Below are 16,512 nucleotides of genomic sequence, written 5' to 3' on the forward strand. Positions count from 1 at the left end.
TGGACGGCGCTCCGCCAAGACTGAGGTTGTGCATGTCGCTCGTCTCAAGCCCTTCACACCGAGAACTTAGCTGACTTTCCCGGCGGGCTTCGTCTAGGAGGGGAGGAATATTACAGTCAATGTAGCCGTATTAGTAGAAGAGGAGGGTGTTAGCGGAGAAGACGAAGAAGAGAACGCTTCTTGCTCGTCGGAGGCTCGCCCTGAGGCCTGTTCAATAAACTCCGTTTGTCGCGCGTCGTAACAATATATAGTACTGTGAAGAGCGCATGCGCGCCTACGTTCTGGCACGCTGGTGCTGCACTCAGGTCATAAGCCAGACACATGTGCCTCAAGAGGAGCTGTGAATGTGCTGTCGAGAAATCGGGGATGGCACGTGCTACTAAAAATTGTTTCCTCCGCTCGCTATAGGCTGTGTGTTACGGTGCTTCCAATATCAAGCGAAGCTGCAGCGCTGCTTGCTCACAGCACGTTGTCGTGGGTAGAAAAAAAAGCATGTTGTGGACAGCTCGCACTGCGGGAATCGATGTTACGCGAAGAGTTTTGCAGGTATACATAGCTGGTCGTCATGCATTCGTTGGGCTTCTTCAAAGCGTTAGAAACGGAACTTGTCTGTGTAAGGCGAGCAATTTAGTGTGTGCTACATGAACTTGTATACGATGACACCAGCAGCCAATGACGATGAGGATAGTATGAGGATGATTTCATGACGACTGATTTGTCATACACCGCTGATTAAATGTTGTTCTACCGAAGGAGGCACAACTTTACTATCATGCCACGTTTATGTAGTACACCGTTCACGAGCTATGCCGAGAAATTCGGATGGCGCGTCAAATTAGTGTGGATGTTGCTGTTTTTTGTGCATGTGTGTGTGGTAAACGCGGATACATATTTCATACCAGAACTTGAAGCCCTTCCTCCCATGTGCGCATTCTAGACCCTTTGTTGTGGTCGCACGGCTAATCCCTTTATCGGCATTAAAACAATATAATTGCATAGGAATGAAAACCGCGTTTGCGAAAATTTATCCTTTTATAGGCGCTAGCAACTAGCGACATTGTGTTTCTGAAGAAGCGCACCGGAAGTCGGCCGCAGGCAACCGGAAGTTCAGGCGTCTCCGAAACCGTGAGAATAATAGAAACCCATCTAAAAGGAGGTAATGGTTCAAGTTAAGAGTTGTATAGGATGGATATGATATAGGAGCATAAGTTTAGTTAAGGAAAGGGCCAATTGACCGCCAGGTCTTTTTCATCATTTTAATGATTAACTGTCATTATCAGCAATGGCTCGAGCGTCGTAGTCTTCTTCCACAGCTGGCTCCGTTGGCGCTCATCATTCCAGCGTAGAATTTCACTTCCCCTGTGTCGTCGTAATGCGGAGGCCGCATTTAGGCGCGTAAATGAACCATTGCTTAAGGGAGTATGAGCCATTCATGGTTCGTGTCCTAACGTGCGCTCTGCCGGCGCGTTACGACACGTCGCCAGTTGCTCCTCTGGGTGCAGGAGGAGAAGGACGTGCGTTAACCTAAGCTCTAGGGGCTAGCGCCGTTAAAGACAATTAAAGGGAACATTAAGGTCGCCTACAGTTTTTTTTTATTGGCGTGGCTGCCCCTGATGCCAAGAAAATCTATCAAACACGTGTTGTGTCAACATATAATTTACAGCGCTTCTCTCCAAATACCGCTATAAACTTGCTGGTATCAAGAATTATTTCATAGGCGAAGAGCAATTCTACACCCGCACATGGCGCAAGAAGGGATGACATGCTGTGCATCCTCTTCCGCGCATAGTCTTCCATTGCTCCAATTTTGGTGTAGCAAACCTAGTTCGTCGAGATGCCCCCAGCGCTCACCCTTTTGGTTTCATCGTCTTCGGAAAGGAAGGATAAATATATTTAAGAAAAAAGCTGGCAAGGCGCAACCTATATTCATTCTCATCGGTCATGTTTATTACGAAGTATTAGCGTAATGGGCCTTAAAAAGCAATAAAGACCTCCTACACTGTCCTCTAATGATTCAGTTAACTAAATATTGGTCGTGCTTAGAAGAATTCCCAGAACGTATTTATGAATCTGTCACCATTTCCACAGTTCTGATAACGCCACAATCTTCCTTGGTGTCAATAAACTATAGCAGGAAACCAGAATACCAGGTTGTTTCATGCTATATTTCAAGCGCACCAAGGCAGATTACAAAGTGATCTGTACAACTCTAACCGTGACAGATTTCTTAAAACGGTGGTATTTTCATGCTAGCGCGTGGTATAGAATGAAGTGAGCATACCAGGTCGTTTCATGCTAATGCGACATATTGGTTTTAGCAGTGCGGGCTGCTAAACCCTACCCGTGGAAGGTTAATGAGACAGGCACTTTAATTTCCCCGTTGTGTGGTAGCTTGCGTCAATACGTTTACGATGAGCCGCTAAAGCTGTCATTACCGGTCTTCATCGAGACGGGTGAGTCGCCGTGTATCGTTCAACTTGGGTTAAGCAGATTGTATTAACACCAGCCGTTCTGGCCGAAGGTATAATGGACGACCTGGTGGCAAAGGCGCATTACGCTCGTGTCCTGGTAATGTATGCACATAATTTCCAATACGGACAGCTGTATCAGCAGTTGCTCATATTGAACACCGTCGTCCATGATTGCAACGAACAAGAAGCTCATTAGAGCTACTTGCAGGCTGATGCGGCGTCCGATGTCTGAGATTTGGTGAAGAGCTACCAAGCCCACTGCCTGTCTATTGCCGAAAGGCAGTCATTGTGTGGGCACGTTAGAAGTCCTTCCTCAGCAGCTAGGAAGTCTGCTTAATTGGGACCTGACATTTAATTCGCCTGTGATGACTTGTTCCCTTCGTTGGGCAGAACTACGGCAGTGCATGTGCATAAGTGTTTTTCCATGCTAGTGTCAGGTGCTTGCTTAAAACAATATTGGGGCTTATCTCCAGCCAGACAAGTATATTTGGCCAGCCGACGATATATCGCGCCCCAGGCAATAAAAACAGCAATAAAAAAGTCCCTTTTCTGCGAAGGAAATGCAAAAATAAAAAAAAGAAAACAGCCAGCCTTTATTGAACTCTCTGTAGAATTTGCTTGTTTCTTGCTAGTCCCTTGTCCTCCCAGGCGCAATATCACACTCAAGAGTACAAACTTGTGCTGGCTGGTTCGGAGTCGAAATTTTCTTTTTATTATTCTATACGCTGGCTAGAGTTTACTTGGACAAGCGGCCACTTCTGAGTGAAGTGCTAAAGCAAAGGCATATCCGTGCCAAGCTTTAAGTTTTGCTTGCACGAGTAGTATTATACATTTGTGATCTTTCATTATAAATCCCCGATATCGCATGAGTATGCTTCGTGCGTGCTACACGTTTAACTTTAGTTGAATGAATCAGCAAGTGATAGCTGATATGCAGCACCTGTGCCGTTTCCCTTCTGTTTTGATGTTCGCTGCTACGTTTTAGCGGATCGCATATCACGCCAGTTGGAGCATCTCAGCCTGGTCAAGCATAAATTGTGCCTATAACGTTTTTTGTCCTACTTGACGCTCGATCGTAGTATATCCTTCTGGCGCCTGATTTGTTGTTCGCTCCTCTGGCCCCCTTCTCTCTCTCTCTCTCTCTCTATATATATATATATATATATATGTATATGTATATATATATATATATATATATATATATATATATATATATATATATATATGTATAAACGAACCAATGGTTTTTGTGTCGTTCTAGTTGAGTCAGTGAAGACATAGATCACTAGAAATCAAGAATTCAAAATATAGTTTGTAACCTTCAAAGAAAGCTAATAAACTACTGGCTTTTTGCGTTCAGTTAGAAGCACGATGACACCTCTCGTTATTTCATTTGTTACTACGCTCGCTTTGCAGTTTTACCAAAGGGAGCTATAAAACATTAAGCTTCGATGCCTATTTCCTACCCCAACAAGTATTAAAAGCCGGCAATTAAGAATAAATGAAGGGTTTCCCTGCGACATTTGTGTTTTCAGTTGGACGAGGCGCAATCTTAAAGTGTGAAGCCAATAACATTAATTTTTTTTACGAAACAGCGTAAGCCGGGCACACTGAACGACGCGACATTGAAATAATATAAACGAACCATAAACAAAGCCGTAAATTATGTGCCGCATTTTACAGCCTTGTAGGTTGTAGACCATAATCACCGTGCTTCCACGGTATAAGATGATTCGGAGAACAAGACGGCGCATATAGGTAAAAAAATTTGCGCGTGCACTGCAACTGCAAGAAATATACATTTTATATTTATGCTTGGCTTGATTAATGAAAGAATATAAACGCCATCTCACACTAATGAACGGCTAATGCGCGGCTCTACTCATACATTACGCGTAGCTAGCTTGTTAGATGTTTGTTCTGCAAGTATATTTCACTCACTTTCATTACCATAGTGGGCGTGGAGTGGATGAAGCGGGATATTCTTTTGTCTCGGCATAGGGTTACTACAAGGAATGAGGCTAATGGATGTGCCATAGCATATATGTTATGTGGGAATCGCTAGTATTACAGCTAGTGGCACTCGCTACATTCGTCATTTTATCAATGGAATCTTTATTACGGAGATGGAAATCTTCGCGTACTATGCATGTATTCCTTCTCTGATGAATATCAAACAGAAGGAGAAAAAATGATATCGTTACTACTTTTGCACCCATTTGGTGGCTTGCTTCCTCCTCAGTAGTGTGACGAGTGCCTTACTGCGGATGTTTGAAGATGCCTCTTTGAAGCGGTATCACCTTTCTGAAGCTCTCAATTGGGAGATACAAACTGGAAGCATAGCATACGGCACATACCTGCATGGTTGCAAAGACGTCACTTTTCAAAAACTGTTTTATGGCGTATTCCAAAACATGCTGCACTCGACAATGTACTCCTTCTCAATGATGATGATTGATGACTTATAATAGCACACCCTTTGAAGCAGGGCGGTGAGTGATAGTCACCTAACTTGCATATAAGCTCATCATGCTTTACTAGATCTATGTCAGTGTATGATTTTGTCTATTTCTACTTCATATTCTTTCTATTCATTGGAACCTTTGTGTTCATATTATAATGTTACGTATTCATGCCATAACACCGGCTCCATCTCTTCGCTGCATTTCCTTTCACCAATACTCTAAACATATCTTCCTTACCTCGACCGCTTACTGGTTGACGCAAGAAAGTGGACGGCAGCGCCACCATTCCATTGAAGTGGCCACTGTGCTTAAGTAAAACCCGAGAGCAGTTTCTGGGGGAAACTTTTGTAAGGAGGTGAATTCAGCTTCTGTTCGAATTCACTGGAATAAAGGTGTGCTGCTCAAGAAAATTCTCCTGGTATAATCATGGGCTCATCAGATAGCACGGTCATCTTGGGTCGAGAGATGCCATTGGGCTCTCATCAGTAGAGGTGAAGTACAGTTTTGAGTCTAGGTCCACGTGTGATTACAGGAGATAGTCTCACGTGGTATAACAAACCATCGGTATTTGAATGACCATTGAAATTAAAGATCATTAAAGTCCACGAGCGCCATTGGCTCCCTTCTGCAAGGCCACCCAGACGAGCCGATTGGGCAGGTGCATTTGAATAGCATTTTGTTTTAATTGTTTTTGAAAGCGAGCATGCGACTGAGGTATGACACTGCCGAAAAACAAGAGGTCAACAATGACTGTTTACTCACAGAAACAATAAACATCATATCCAAAGTTATCTGCTTATGAAAATACCTGGGAAGCGGACCTTGCAAATTCAATCGCACTGCTTACACAGTTAATTTCTCATCGATCATAAGGATAGAAAATATAACGCACGCGGCAGTCAGGCGCTGTTCACAGACTTTGCCCCCTTAACATGTTGCCAGTTCTCACATGTTATGTTTTCAAGCCTTGTGTTCATGCGTGTCTGTTAAGCACCGCGTTCCTTTCTTTTGCGCAGGAGATCGTGATGGTCATCTGGTTCACCATCGAGTTTTTCTGCCGGCTATGGTCGGCAGGCTGCCGGTCCAGGTACCAAGGGTGGATGGGGAGGCTACGCTTCCTCCGAAGCCCCTTCTGTGTGATAGGTGAGGATCGCCGCACTGGGAAAGAAGAGGGTGCTCGCAAGACCTTGGGGAGGGGGAGTGGGGGGGGGGGGGGGAGTGTAATTGCTTGTGCGATTATGATGAACTCCATATTAGAGGGTATTCGTCGCACGCTAAAAATGAAAAAAAAAAAACCTTAAAGAGGGTTGATTGGCCCAGTGGCAAACACCATTACCCTAAAGAGTATAAAATAAATTTTGTTGTGCACCACAGTGAGTTCACACTATACCTGCGATGACATATGTTATTGTTGAAATCTATTAAACAATGTTTCACGCAGTTTTCGTGTCCTCTGCCATAGCTAAAATCATGCTGACTTGCCAAAAGAAGTAAAAAAAAACAATTATTGGTCCCTACCAACAATTTCATCTTGCCCCGTGATGAGGGTGTTAGCCACTGGGAGGAACCAGTGTTAAAATGTCTCATGTGTACTTCCCTGGATGGCGTGGCACTCAGCTTATGCCCAGTCAGATTGAGCGTTCTGAAATGTGGTGTATAAGAACCATTTAAATTAGGGTTAAATGCATGAGGAGCATGAGGGCAGGCCATGTAATGCGTAGGATGGTAACCGGTGGACCATTAGAGTTACAGAATAGATACCAAGGGAAGGGAAGTGCGGTCGAGGACGGCAGAAAACTAGGTGGGGTGATGAAGTTAGGAAATTTGCAGGCGCAAGTTGGAATCAGCTAGCGTAAGATAGGGGTAATTGGAGATCACAGGGAGAGGCCTTCGTCCTGCAGTGGACACAAATATGGGCTGATGATGATGACGATGCATGATAAGCACTCACTTCCGCAAAGGGAGTTCCCGGCACTCACATTGTTGAACCGGCATCGATCCTTCTGTTCTGGTACCGCAGGCGTTGTTAATTGTTTGCGCCTTAGCGCGTCGCTTAACTCCAGCGCTTGCTGAATGATTCAGTGCCTGAGTGCTTCTTTGGTGCATAAGAAAATGGTTGAGGCGATTGACTGACTGCTGACATGCAACAACGTGATGCTCGAGTTAATTGATTACGATCATCGTGCAGAACGGTATCATTCATCGAAAGTGGACATCGTGCGAAGCAGTAAAGATCATCGGTGCAGGTACATCTTGTGTACTAAATAAGCCGAAATTAAAGGGGTGTAAATAACGCAAGTTTTCTGTCAGTGAAAAAACAGCGCGAAATAAACAGGGAGAGGGGAGGAACACAAGACAAGCGCTGTTTTTTTTTTTTTGTGCTTGTCCTGTGTTCTTCCCTTCTCCGTGTTTAGCTTATTTCGCGCCGATTTTTTCACCGATGGATTCGTACCAACTAGCTCGCATTCATACCCATTCAACTGACTTTTCTGTTCTTTAATCAACATTTCGACAATAAAGCAGTGTTTTTTTATGTTTTGCCATTCTCACACGTTCTCATTATTCTGTGACCGAGTAATCATCGGCAATACTCTTCGCCGCGTACGTAGCCGGGTCTCATTCCTTACTCACAAAAAGTGCCAACCCCTAAATCTTCTGAATGTCGCGTTGTAGCTACTCAGCTTCCCATTCTCTCTAAAAATATTGGCTCGTGTATTGGAATCTGATGCTACTGCATTGAATCCAATACATTTTCCCTCCTCAATTTTCGACATTTAGCTCCGTTGAGCCAAGGAGGCAAACATAAGAAAAAAAATAATTCTATACTACAATGATCAACGCTCCGAGTGACTCAGCTGAGTCAACGATGCGTCTAACTTCACCAAGGAGGAAGGTGGTTCGCATAATGTTCTGTAACTGCAAGAGCATCGGGTCATAAGAAACATCATCGTAAAAACTAGAGTTAACGTTCAGTTAATGGAAGGTATGAGGTTGAAGGTGGTATTCATTAGTATTTAACGCTAGAAGAAGCATGAGTTTCTATCTGTAAATGGTTTATCTTAAAGTATAGGTGTGTTCTAGTTATGGTGCCTTCGTTGCTTTTCAACGTGTAGCTAAATACATGTGGAAAGGGTCACTGTATACTTATCGTCGGAAAGTCGCGCGCGTGACGACAACGGCTGGCCACGCGATACAGCTCGCCCACTGATTAAGCAGCTCCGCTGTGCAATCGTAAGTTAAGCACCCGAAGCCCTGAAGTCATCGAGCCAGTGCCGACTTACTAATGCGGGGCTCAAACGAAGCTAAATGGACTCGGCGCAGGATCGTAAATTCGTTACGGTTTGCGCGCGAAAGTATAGTACGAAAAAGGTTTGATGATCCACTTTAGACCATTTTCTCGAATGGCCTTAAAGCTACAGCTTTTCAAGTGAAGGCTACGGCCCTTCCTTTTCCCCTTCCCTGCCCCCCCCCCCCCTCTCTGTCTCTCTTTAACACACACACCACTAGAAACCACGTTTTGCATTTTATAATTGGTCTCACGATCGTATTACCGTTTAGTTGAGCGCCTACTTTCTTCCAAATCATGGGATCTCAGGGCAGTGGAGTGTTCTTAGAAGTGCATAGCTGTGGCACTTTCGAATGTTCTTTCCCGCTGTTAACATGGTTGGGGAAAGACAGGGCGGCAGTTTTGGATCGCAGTAAGCTCATTTTGCTTTAATGATATACTTATCTTGCGCTTTTGAATAAACAGTGCATTCGACGGTAATACAGAGACAGAGAAAGTTTAATTATATGTGGAAAGGTTAGCCTACTGCATAGCAAAATAGCATAACATTTGGGTCCAATGTAGACAGGCTGTGCTCACACATGGAATAGAGTGGTTGCGGCAAAATGGATGTTTAATAGGGACACGAGAATCTTCCAAACTCTGAAACGTCCTCTTGTTGCAACATATGAAAGATATTAAATGAAATACCAAAGATATATATGGAGGACAGTGCACGCGTCCAAGGTATATGTTTAAGCAGTGTTCAACTACAACTTCTGCCGGTATGAGCTCTTTCGCTTGCCTTGCTGTTCCCTTGATGACGTAGCGATGCGAGTGGGTCAGGGCAATCGATGCGATGTGAAACCTTAAGTATCGTTTATATCCTCCTTGCAACGTGCAAACTCTCGACGCACGAAGCGATTGAAGCAAGTCAACGTGGAATGATCAGAAACAAACTTTTTACGTTCAGTGATATGTTTGAGAGATGAAACTAGAGATCAGCAAAGTGCAGATCAACAATGACGAACTGGAGCGCTGACGATACCAGCTAGGGCAACACTTATCTGACAATAGTGCTAAGACACTCACATAGACAAAAAATATAAGGGTAAGCGGAGCTAGTGGCAAGGCGACGCTGTCGCTGGCGTTCCGTTTGTGTGCCTTAAACTCAGGTCCGCCGCTCTTCGCTGACGTTTCGCTTGGGCTTCGGAAACCCTCACGCTAGAATCGGCCCGTCGACGACGAGCCCTTTTCCGGATGAGTTCACGGCGCCGTTGCTGAAACGCAGCCTGCTCCTCGGCGGAACGCACCACGCGGGGCCTTCCCATCCCGGAGCGAAACCGATCTGAGACGAGGGAAGCCCGCTGGAGCGCGCGCTTACCCCTTTTCCTTCCCTTCCCTTCCCTTTCTCTCCCCGCGACACATCAAACGACCCTGATTGGTCGCGCGCGTCACGTGGTCCGGCGACGGCGAAGCTTTCCCGCGCCTGCTCTACTCTGGGAGCAGCCAAGATTTCTTTCTTTCCTTCTCTGTTCCTACCTTCCTTCCTTTCTACCTTCCTTTCTTTTTTTTCTTGTACCTGGCTCATACACGCATATACAATGCGGGTATGCGCTACACGTGATTTTGTGATCGTTAATCGAGACTTAACTGATGAGCATGCGCGTTTATTGATGTCATGACCTATCAGTCATGTTTGTCATACTTTCACACCCTTCCATGCCAATTTTGGCACATATACCAAGTGAACGAGAGGCGAGTTTTCGACAGGTTTTCGATAGGGTTTTAGCGTGACACCACCACCACCACAGACACTTGTGAGACAATACAAGCGTCGCTTGAAAAAAAAAAAAAACAGAGCATAATGAACTTTTAGTACTGAGGATGCCGGGCTCGTGCACCAGCCTCTTTGTGAGAAACATAATATGTAGGAAATCTTGCATGTTGTAAATACGTTAGCTTTGTTGCGCGGCAACACACAGGCAAGCTTATGACGGAGCGCTGCATGCCGGTTGCAGAGGAACAATATATTTGATGCAAGAAATAGCTCATGCATATTTAAGCATGATAAGTATACGTCACAGCCGCTATAGTGCGACAGCAAGACTTACCACAGAGTTGAGCAAAGAGAATGCAGGACAAATGCTAACTATACCGAATATATTACATTACATACAGCAGCTTATATATAATATGCAATGTCACCCCTGCAGCTAGCACCTGCGCACACATAATTTGTAATAGCAGATAAAACACTTGAAATTTCAACCTTGTGGTGCCATATCTGAACCAAACTTAACGCATTGGGATATCTACCTTCCTATTAGGCAACTTCGCGACCGCATAAAGCGATAGAAAGGTCGCTTGCACTCTCGTCGCTGCATTTATTATTCTAAACGTCTCGACTATTTCCCTAGCTCCGCTTTGATTGCGTCTGTAAGTTGTCTTTTTTGTGTACCATAATATGTGTTCCACACCGGCAATCGTGAAATCTCGGCCGCTTCAACATAAGTTCGACGCCTTTCCCTAACTGAGGCTTGGCGCAATATCCACCTTGCACTCAAGTTTTTCGCACAATTGACGGTAGCGCCAGAACATCGTCCAGCGAGAACGGGAAGCGAAATGGGAGGGGTGCTATTCTATTTCGCAGTGACACCTCCCATCAGTTATCACGAAGAGTGTCCGAGATCTGAAAATGCTCCTCGTGACTCGGCATGTTTGCGATCGAAATCAGAAGCGCCAACGATACCTGGCTTCAACCCGGCTGAGTTTGGTGAGCAAACAAACAGACGAACAATGAAGCGTGGGTTGTTGTTCTCTTAATTGTCGTATCATTTTCTTCGTACCCCTAGCGGCCGGGATAAATGAGATAAATGAGGGCGTTGTAACACCCTTTGAATGGTGCATGCATATGGTGCCTATATATACGCACATCAAGTGAAAGCTGCAGCAGACCTCCATTTAACCTCATGAGGCCTAGACCACAAAGAGATACGAAACGCCCCCGTACATGGGATCGCATTGAGGTTTACAGCACCATGACTCTAGTTCAGAACCGCGTTGCGGTAGAAAAAGTGCTTGACTAGAAAAATGGTGTCCGAATGAGCTGCTTCTTTCTCTGAAAGCGGCTAAAAGCAAAATTACTGCATACCTAGTATCTTGCGCCTTGCTATGTGTTCGTTTGCTAGCTCAGCTCGTAATGAAAAGTGAAGAGCAGTAATATAGCTGGATGTAGGGTGACGTTCATAACCACTTTAACTATACAGCCGACAAGATTACTCACTCTCCATCTTTGTTTGACATCCCATCTACTGCCCTTCCACTGCGAGCTCCATTTTTAGAACCCGAAAAATCTATTCTCCGATGGCACACAGGTGCTGTTAGCCCCCAGGGTGTCTGTTCTCTTTCTCGTAACCTCACTCGAGTGAAGGATCTCTATTTCCGGTTGCCTCGGGCTCTGGGTGGCCCTTACAACTTCCGTAACGTGGTTGAAGAGGCTGCGAAGTGCTCAAAGTGCAGTGCCCTGGCGTAAAAAGCTCATGCTCGCCATCTATCGTAGCTATGCGCAGGCGCAAAAGCCACTCGAGTGAAAGCGCTCAGAAGTGCCGGGATACGGACAGACTAGCGCATCGCACCGAATTCGAACGGATAATTATGGTCAAAAAAATTTGAGGACGCTTAAGCTTCGCCTTTAAGAGTGAAACGCGATAGCGTTACCGGGCCCCGTTCGCATCGCATTTCTTTCAGTGGGCTTCACTGCAACACCGAACGTGGGAAATCCAGCTTACAAAGACCAAGCTTACACCGATCCCCTTAAAGTCGGCTTCACTTTTAAACAGAAATGCATTGCTGGAAGTACGTTTCTCTAGGGGCAATATAAGTGGTCTTATATTAAAATGTGAAGGCCCTAGGACGTTTTTAAAATAATTTTATTAATTGTTTGCTGTTGCCCCGACGCGCGCGCGTGTCCAAAACGTATTATTAGGTAGGCGAAGTCCCAATTTGACCTGCCGACGATGCGAGCGCCATCTGGATATCATTTCTGCAAGTAAACTACCCGAGTGCGTCTGGTAGAAATGCTGGAAAAGGGGTTTGTGTTTGAATTTCCTCGTACCAGAATTATGTTCTTTCGTACATGCAAATTGCAGTTAGACGCCAGCATGTCTGTAGGTTGTGGTTAAGTCGTACTTTACCATTTTTCTGACGGATTCCACTGTGAGAAATTCAATTTTTGTTCACCAAAACCTTGAACCTCGGGGTGGTTGGAGATGATTTTCTCCTCCACGGACGCCGACATCCACGCCGACGCCGACGCCGGATTTCTTGCAACACGGGGCCCTTAACGCTATCGCGTTAATAAGTTCCGCAAGGCACTGATGCAGCTTCTCTTCGGCGTATGGCAGACTGTGTGATAAAAAAAAACAAGAAAAAAAGCAATGTTGCTCACTTCTGGCAAACATAGTATAAGGGGTAGAAGGCAATTACCTACACTGATGGCTGCCATTCTTTAAAATGAGAGCAGTATGGCTTTTGTCGCGCAAGTGACGAGAGGAACGTAACGACGCACTGCAGCGTTCGGCGTTTGAACACTATATCACTGCGGCGCATGCACTTTCCTACTGAATTTAGATAAGGCTAATCTGTCGCTCCAGTACCTCCACCAACCACCCATGGAATGACGTGTATACATACGTATAAAGCACATTGATTTTTTATACGTCTTGGTATGACTCTGTCGGGAAAGAAAACGGCATCTTCTTTTATTATTCTTCATGGTTCGGCTTTTTACGCGGGAATCGCGCAATTCTTTAAAGCAGTAGTGTTTGACGCTGGCCACTTTTTATTCTTTTATGTAATCTAGACTGCACAAATCAGTTCTTCTTAGTTTTGGGCACTGACACCAAGCTAGGGTAAAAGAGATGTTGAAACATTTTTATTTATAATGTTCACGAACAATACGATCGTTGAGAAGTTGAGATGACAATATTAGGCTTAGAACAAGATTTTCCGGTCCAGCTAGAAAGACGAAGTACAGACAAATCCATGTTCTACCTGTCATTCCCAGGCTGGATGAAGCACTGTACAGGCGGCGCAGTTAGATGATGTACTTTATCGGTACTAAACTTAGTACAAAACTCTGTGGTGAAGTGCGCCGACCTGACTGACCGTTAACAGTCCTGTGCGTCCTCTCGCGAACACGCAGTGTCCACTCTCACTCCCTTTTTGCCTTCAGCCTCTCCCTTATCCCCCGTGTAGGGTAGCAAACCGGACGCTCGTCTGGTTGACGTCCCTCCGTTTACTCTCCATGCCTGGTCTTCTTCTAAGGTGCCACGCACCTTTAGTCGTTGTTGGTGTTTACACGTAGGCTGGAGTGCGTAACGCCAATTGAAAGTCCTCCCGACTCCTCATTTACGCACTGTTTAAGCTTTCCTTATTTTTTTTCACAACTTAGTGGTAACGCAGCCAATAATACGTACCTTCACACAATGGCATCGAGCGTCCCCGAAAAAAAAATACTTCAAATTGCAAACGCTTTGTACTGCACGTTTGTCGTTGTACCGCCAATTATTCGTGCAATATAGTGTCACGACCTCGTCACAATCAAGTTCTTAGCAGTTAATTAATTTCTGTACGATATATTCCGTCGTTCGTTTCGATGGGCCAGGCTAAATTCTCCAAGATCAACGTGATATTCGTAATTATATTTAACAGAAGTGGCATTCATTGCACAGAAGAGTAAAGGCTGCCTGCGGCTTATGTAGCCTATTTATCTGTTAGAATTGAATCAAACAAATTTTACTGAGCACCGTGAGATAGAAGTTGTGTAAACTTGAGATAAAGTGCCCCAGACAGGCTGGCCGACGTTGCTATAGGTGAACGTATGCTTGTCAAAGGTGACCTCGTAATCCTTCGGGTGTTTGAATGGGTTGGTAGGGTGACGTCATGCGGTGTCGCTGTCGCTCAGCCATTTACAGCACAAGAATTGATTCTACATCATTTTCCCTTCTTCGATTAGTTGCGCAGGCGCCATTGCAGCGCCAGTGCTTGCATCTCAAAACAGCTATAAGTCTTCTTTGTACCATTTAAAAGCGAACGAAATGGCGCTGAATGTATTACTTATGTTAAAGAAGGGGATAGGAGCAATCATAACCAAGAAAGAGGCCGTTCAAAAGGCTTCGGCATATACTAACGTCTCTATGTGAACGCTCTACCAATGGCCAGCCCGAATAGCTGGGCGCCAGTGAAGTTACTTCGCCAATGCTGAACTCGCGAGGAACGGGCGGCAGGGAAAGTGGAAAAGGAAATATGACAATTAAGCATGAGATGGGAGCGGTGCACAGAGTTGTGCGTGGCTTCTTTCTCTTGTAAAGGGACATTCAGGCGGGCTGGGAAGATCAAAGCACGCTTTGACAAAGACGACAACCTCTTCAACGCGTTGTAAACAACTTGGCATCGCATTCTCAAGAATATTGGATTCACGTTCAGAGGAACTCAAGAGCAACTGCTGCCGATTGAAAGCTCCGGGGATTGGGCGCGGAAGCGGCGCCTTTACCCCTCAATAAATAAATGAGCGCAGGCGGCGGAAACAAATCGTATTTGGAGCAGATGAGGCATGATTGAGTGCCTCTCGCACAACGTTGCAAGCACAGATTAATGAATCCCTTGTAAGTGCTCTTTGAGAGTGATTGCTCCAAAACGCTAGTCTGCCAATTTATTAAGCACTGTACTTCCTGCTATGGAAAAATACCGAACACAGGATCCTGTTTGCAAGCAAGGAGTCCTTACATTCCGGACTCTTACCTTAACAGCATCCTTACTACACAGGATTCTTAGCTTCAGCTGTCGGGGCAGAAAGTGCATGCTGACGTTGCGGACAAGTATTTGTGAGAAGATCACCCTGCTTTACGAATGCCCGTGCTCGCGAATCTTGTTGATACGCCAGAGAGCACAAGAACTAAACTTCTGGCGATGAAGTCGACGTGCTCGTTGCCTTTAATTCTTAGCCGATCATCGCCGTAACAAATGTGTTAGATTCTTTCGATTAAAATGCGAATGCCGCTGCGATAAGGGAGGCGTTCATTAAGCAAGACCCAATTGCATGCAATACTCGTCGCGCGGTGATATCACGCATTCGCGCGATCGCGCACGTGATATGACTTACGCGAGATTCACCTGTCAACTAGCTGTGGAACTGAGTGTAGGGTCTCTAAACCTGCTTTTGTTTCTTCATTACGAACGCATGCGAGAATGTCAGAATGATAACTTAGCGTTGCGCGCTGTATTTGCCCTAATGCGCATCAAGCTGATTACGCGTCTGCAGTTGACGGCAAGAGTTACCTCTCGAACTCATTCAGTAACAGTGGACTTCACTTTAAGTGTTACCTGTGAAGATACAAGTGAAATGTTAAACTTTTCTCATCACGTCATAACGGTACGGACTCGAATTGAAGTTGTCACATTTAGTTCATTGTTGACAAGAAAGAAGGGAGGAGTTCTGCAGACCCTTACAGCGTTACCATGTTGTGAATACGTTCATGTTAGCAAATAGATAAATGCAATGTTTGAGAAAGAAGACTCACAAAAATAAAAAGTCGCCGTATTTATTTGAGAGGCCACAAGGCCATTCTTATTAGTGGGGCGATACTTTATGTCCCGCCGTCAACTTCAATCCCAGAGTACTGATTTAAATTGTTAACCTGTACTTATAAACGGGAATGCCTTGATTAAGTTGGCTGAACATTTGTTGTACAAACATCCTTGTGCTACCTAAATCAGACACGAGAGCCATTGTCTTCCCTGTAGCCTAGTATAAGAAGGGTTGCCAAAAAAAGCGGTGCTCCTTCGGGACACCTTAGAAGATGTGCTTTGCTCAATGTGCGCTGTCATCAGTGGTACATCGAGCGCGTGCCGCATCTATTATTAGCAGAGCACATAAAGTTGGCAGACATGCCACGGTCAGACTCGTCATTGTCATGTCGTCGGATCGCACCTGGTACGCAGCTATTCCTCCTGCTTCCTTTTTCTTTTCTGAATAAGGAATAGCATGTGCGGCTTCCCGTTTTCGCAAGCGACGGCGCGAGAGGACAATTAAGAGTGATTCAAGGGGTTATGGAGTGGGGGAGTGACTTGCAAAAAATTATGCATGTGAGATTTGAGGGTCTAAGTGAGAGTCACTCAGCAAAAAAAAAAAAACAAGCGCTGAATCAAGGTTCGAGTCTGGTGAATCATTGAGTTGGGGGCGCTCGGGTTTTCGCCTTTAAAGCATATGCAGGAACGTTTCGGATGCCATAGTGTTGTCGCGCGTTGT

General features: G+C 45.1%; 1 protein-coding gene across 1 annotated transcript in view; it reads left to right on the top strand.

Annotated features, from left to right (window-relative positions):
- Positions 1-16,512, top strand: part of LOC119461642 (potassium voltage-gated channel subfamily KQT member 1-like) — a 283,324-nt gene that overhangs the window by 164,235 nt on the left and 102,577 nt on the right. The window contains exon 3 of the mRNA XM_037723006.2: positions 5,953-6,079. Within this exon, the coding sequence (XP_037578934.1) occupies positions 5,953-6,079 (127 nt within the window). The remainder of the gene's footprint in view (positions 1-5,952; positions 6,080-16,512) is intronic.

Source organism: Dermacentor silvarum, chromosome 8 (genome assembly GCF_013339745.2).
Source record: "Dermacentor silvarum isolate Dsil-2018 chromosome 8, BIME_Dsil_1.4, whole genome shotgun sequence".
In the NCBI taxonomy this organism is placed as follows: domain Eukaryota; kingdom Metazoa; phylum Arthropoda; class Arachnida; order Ixodida; family Ixodidae; genus Dermacentor; species Dermacentor silvarum.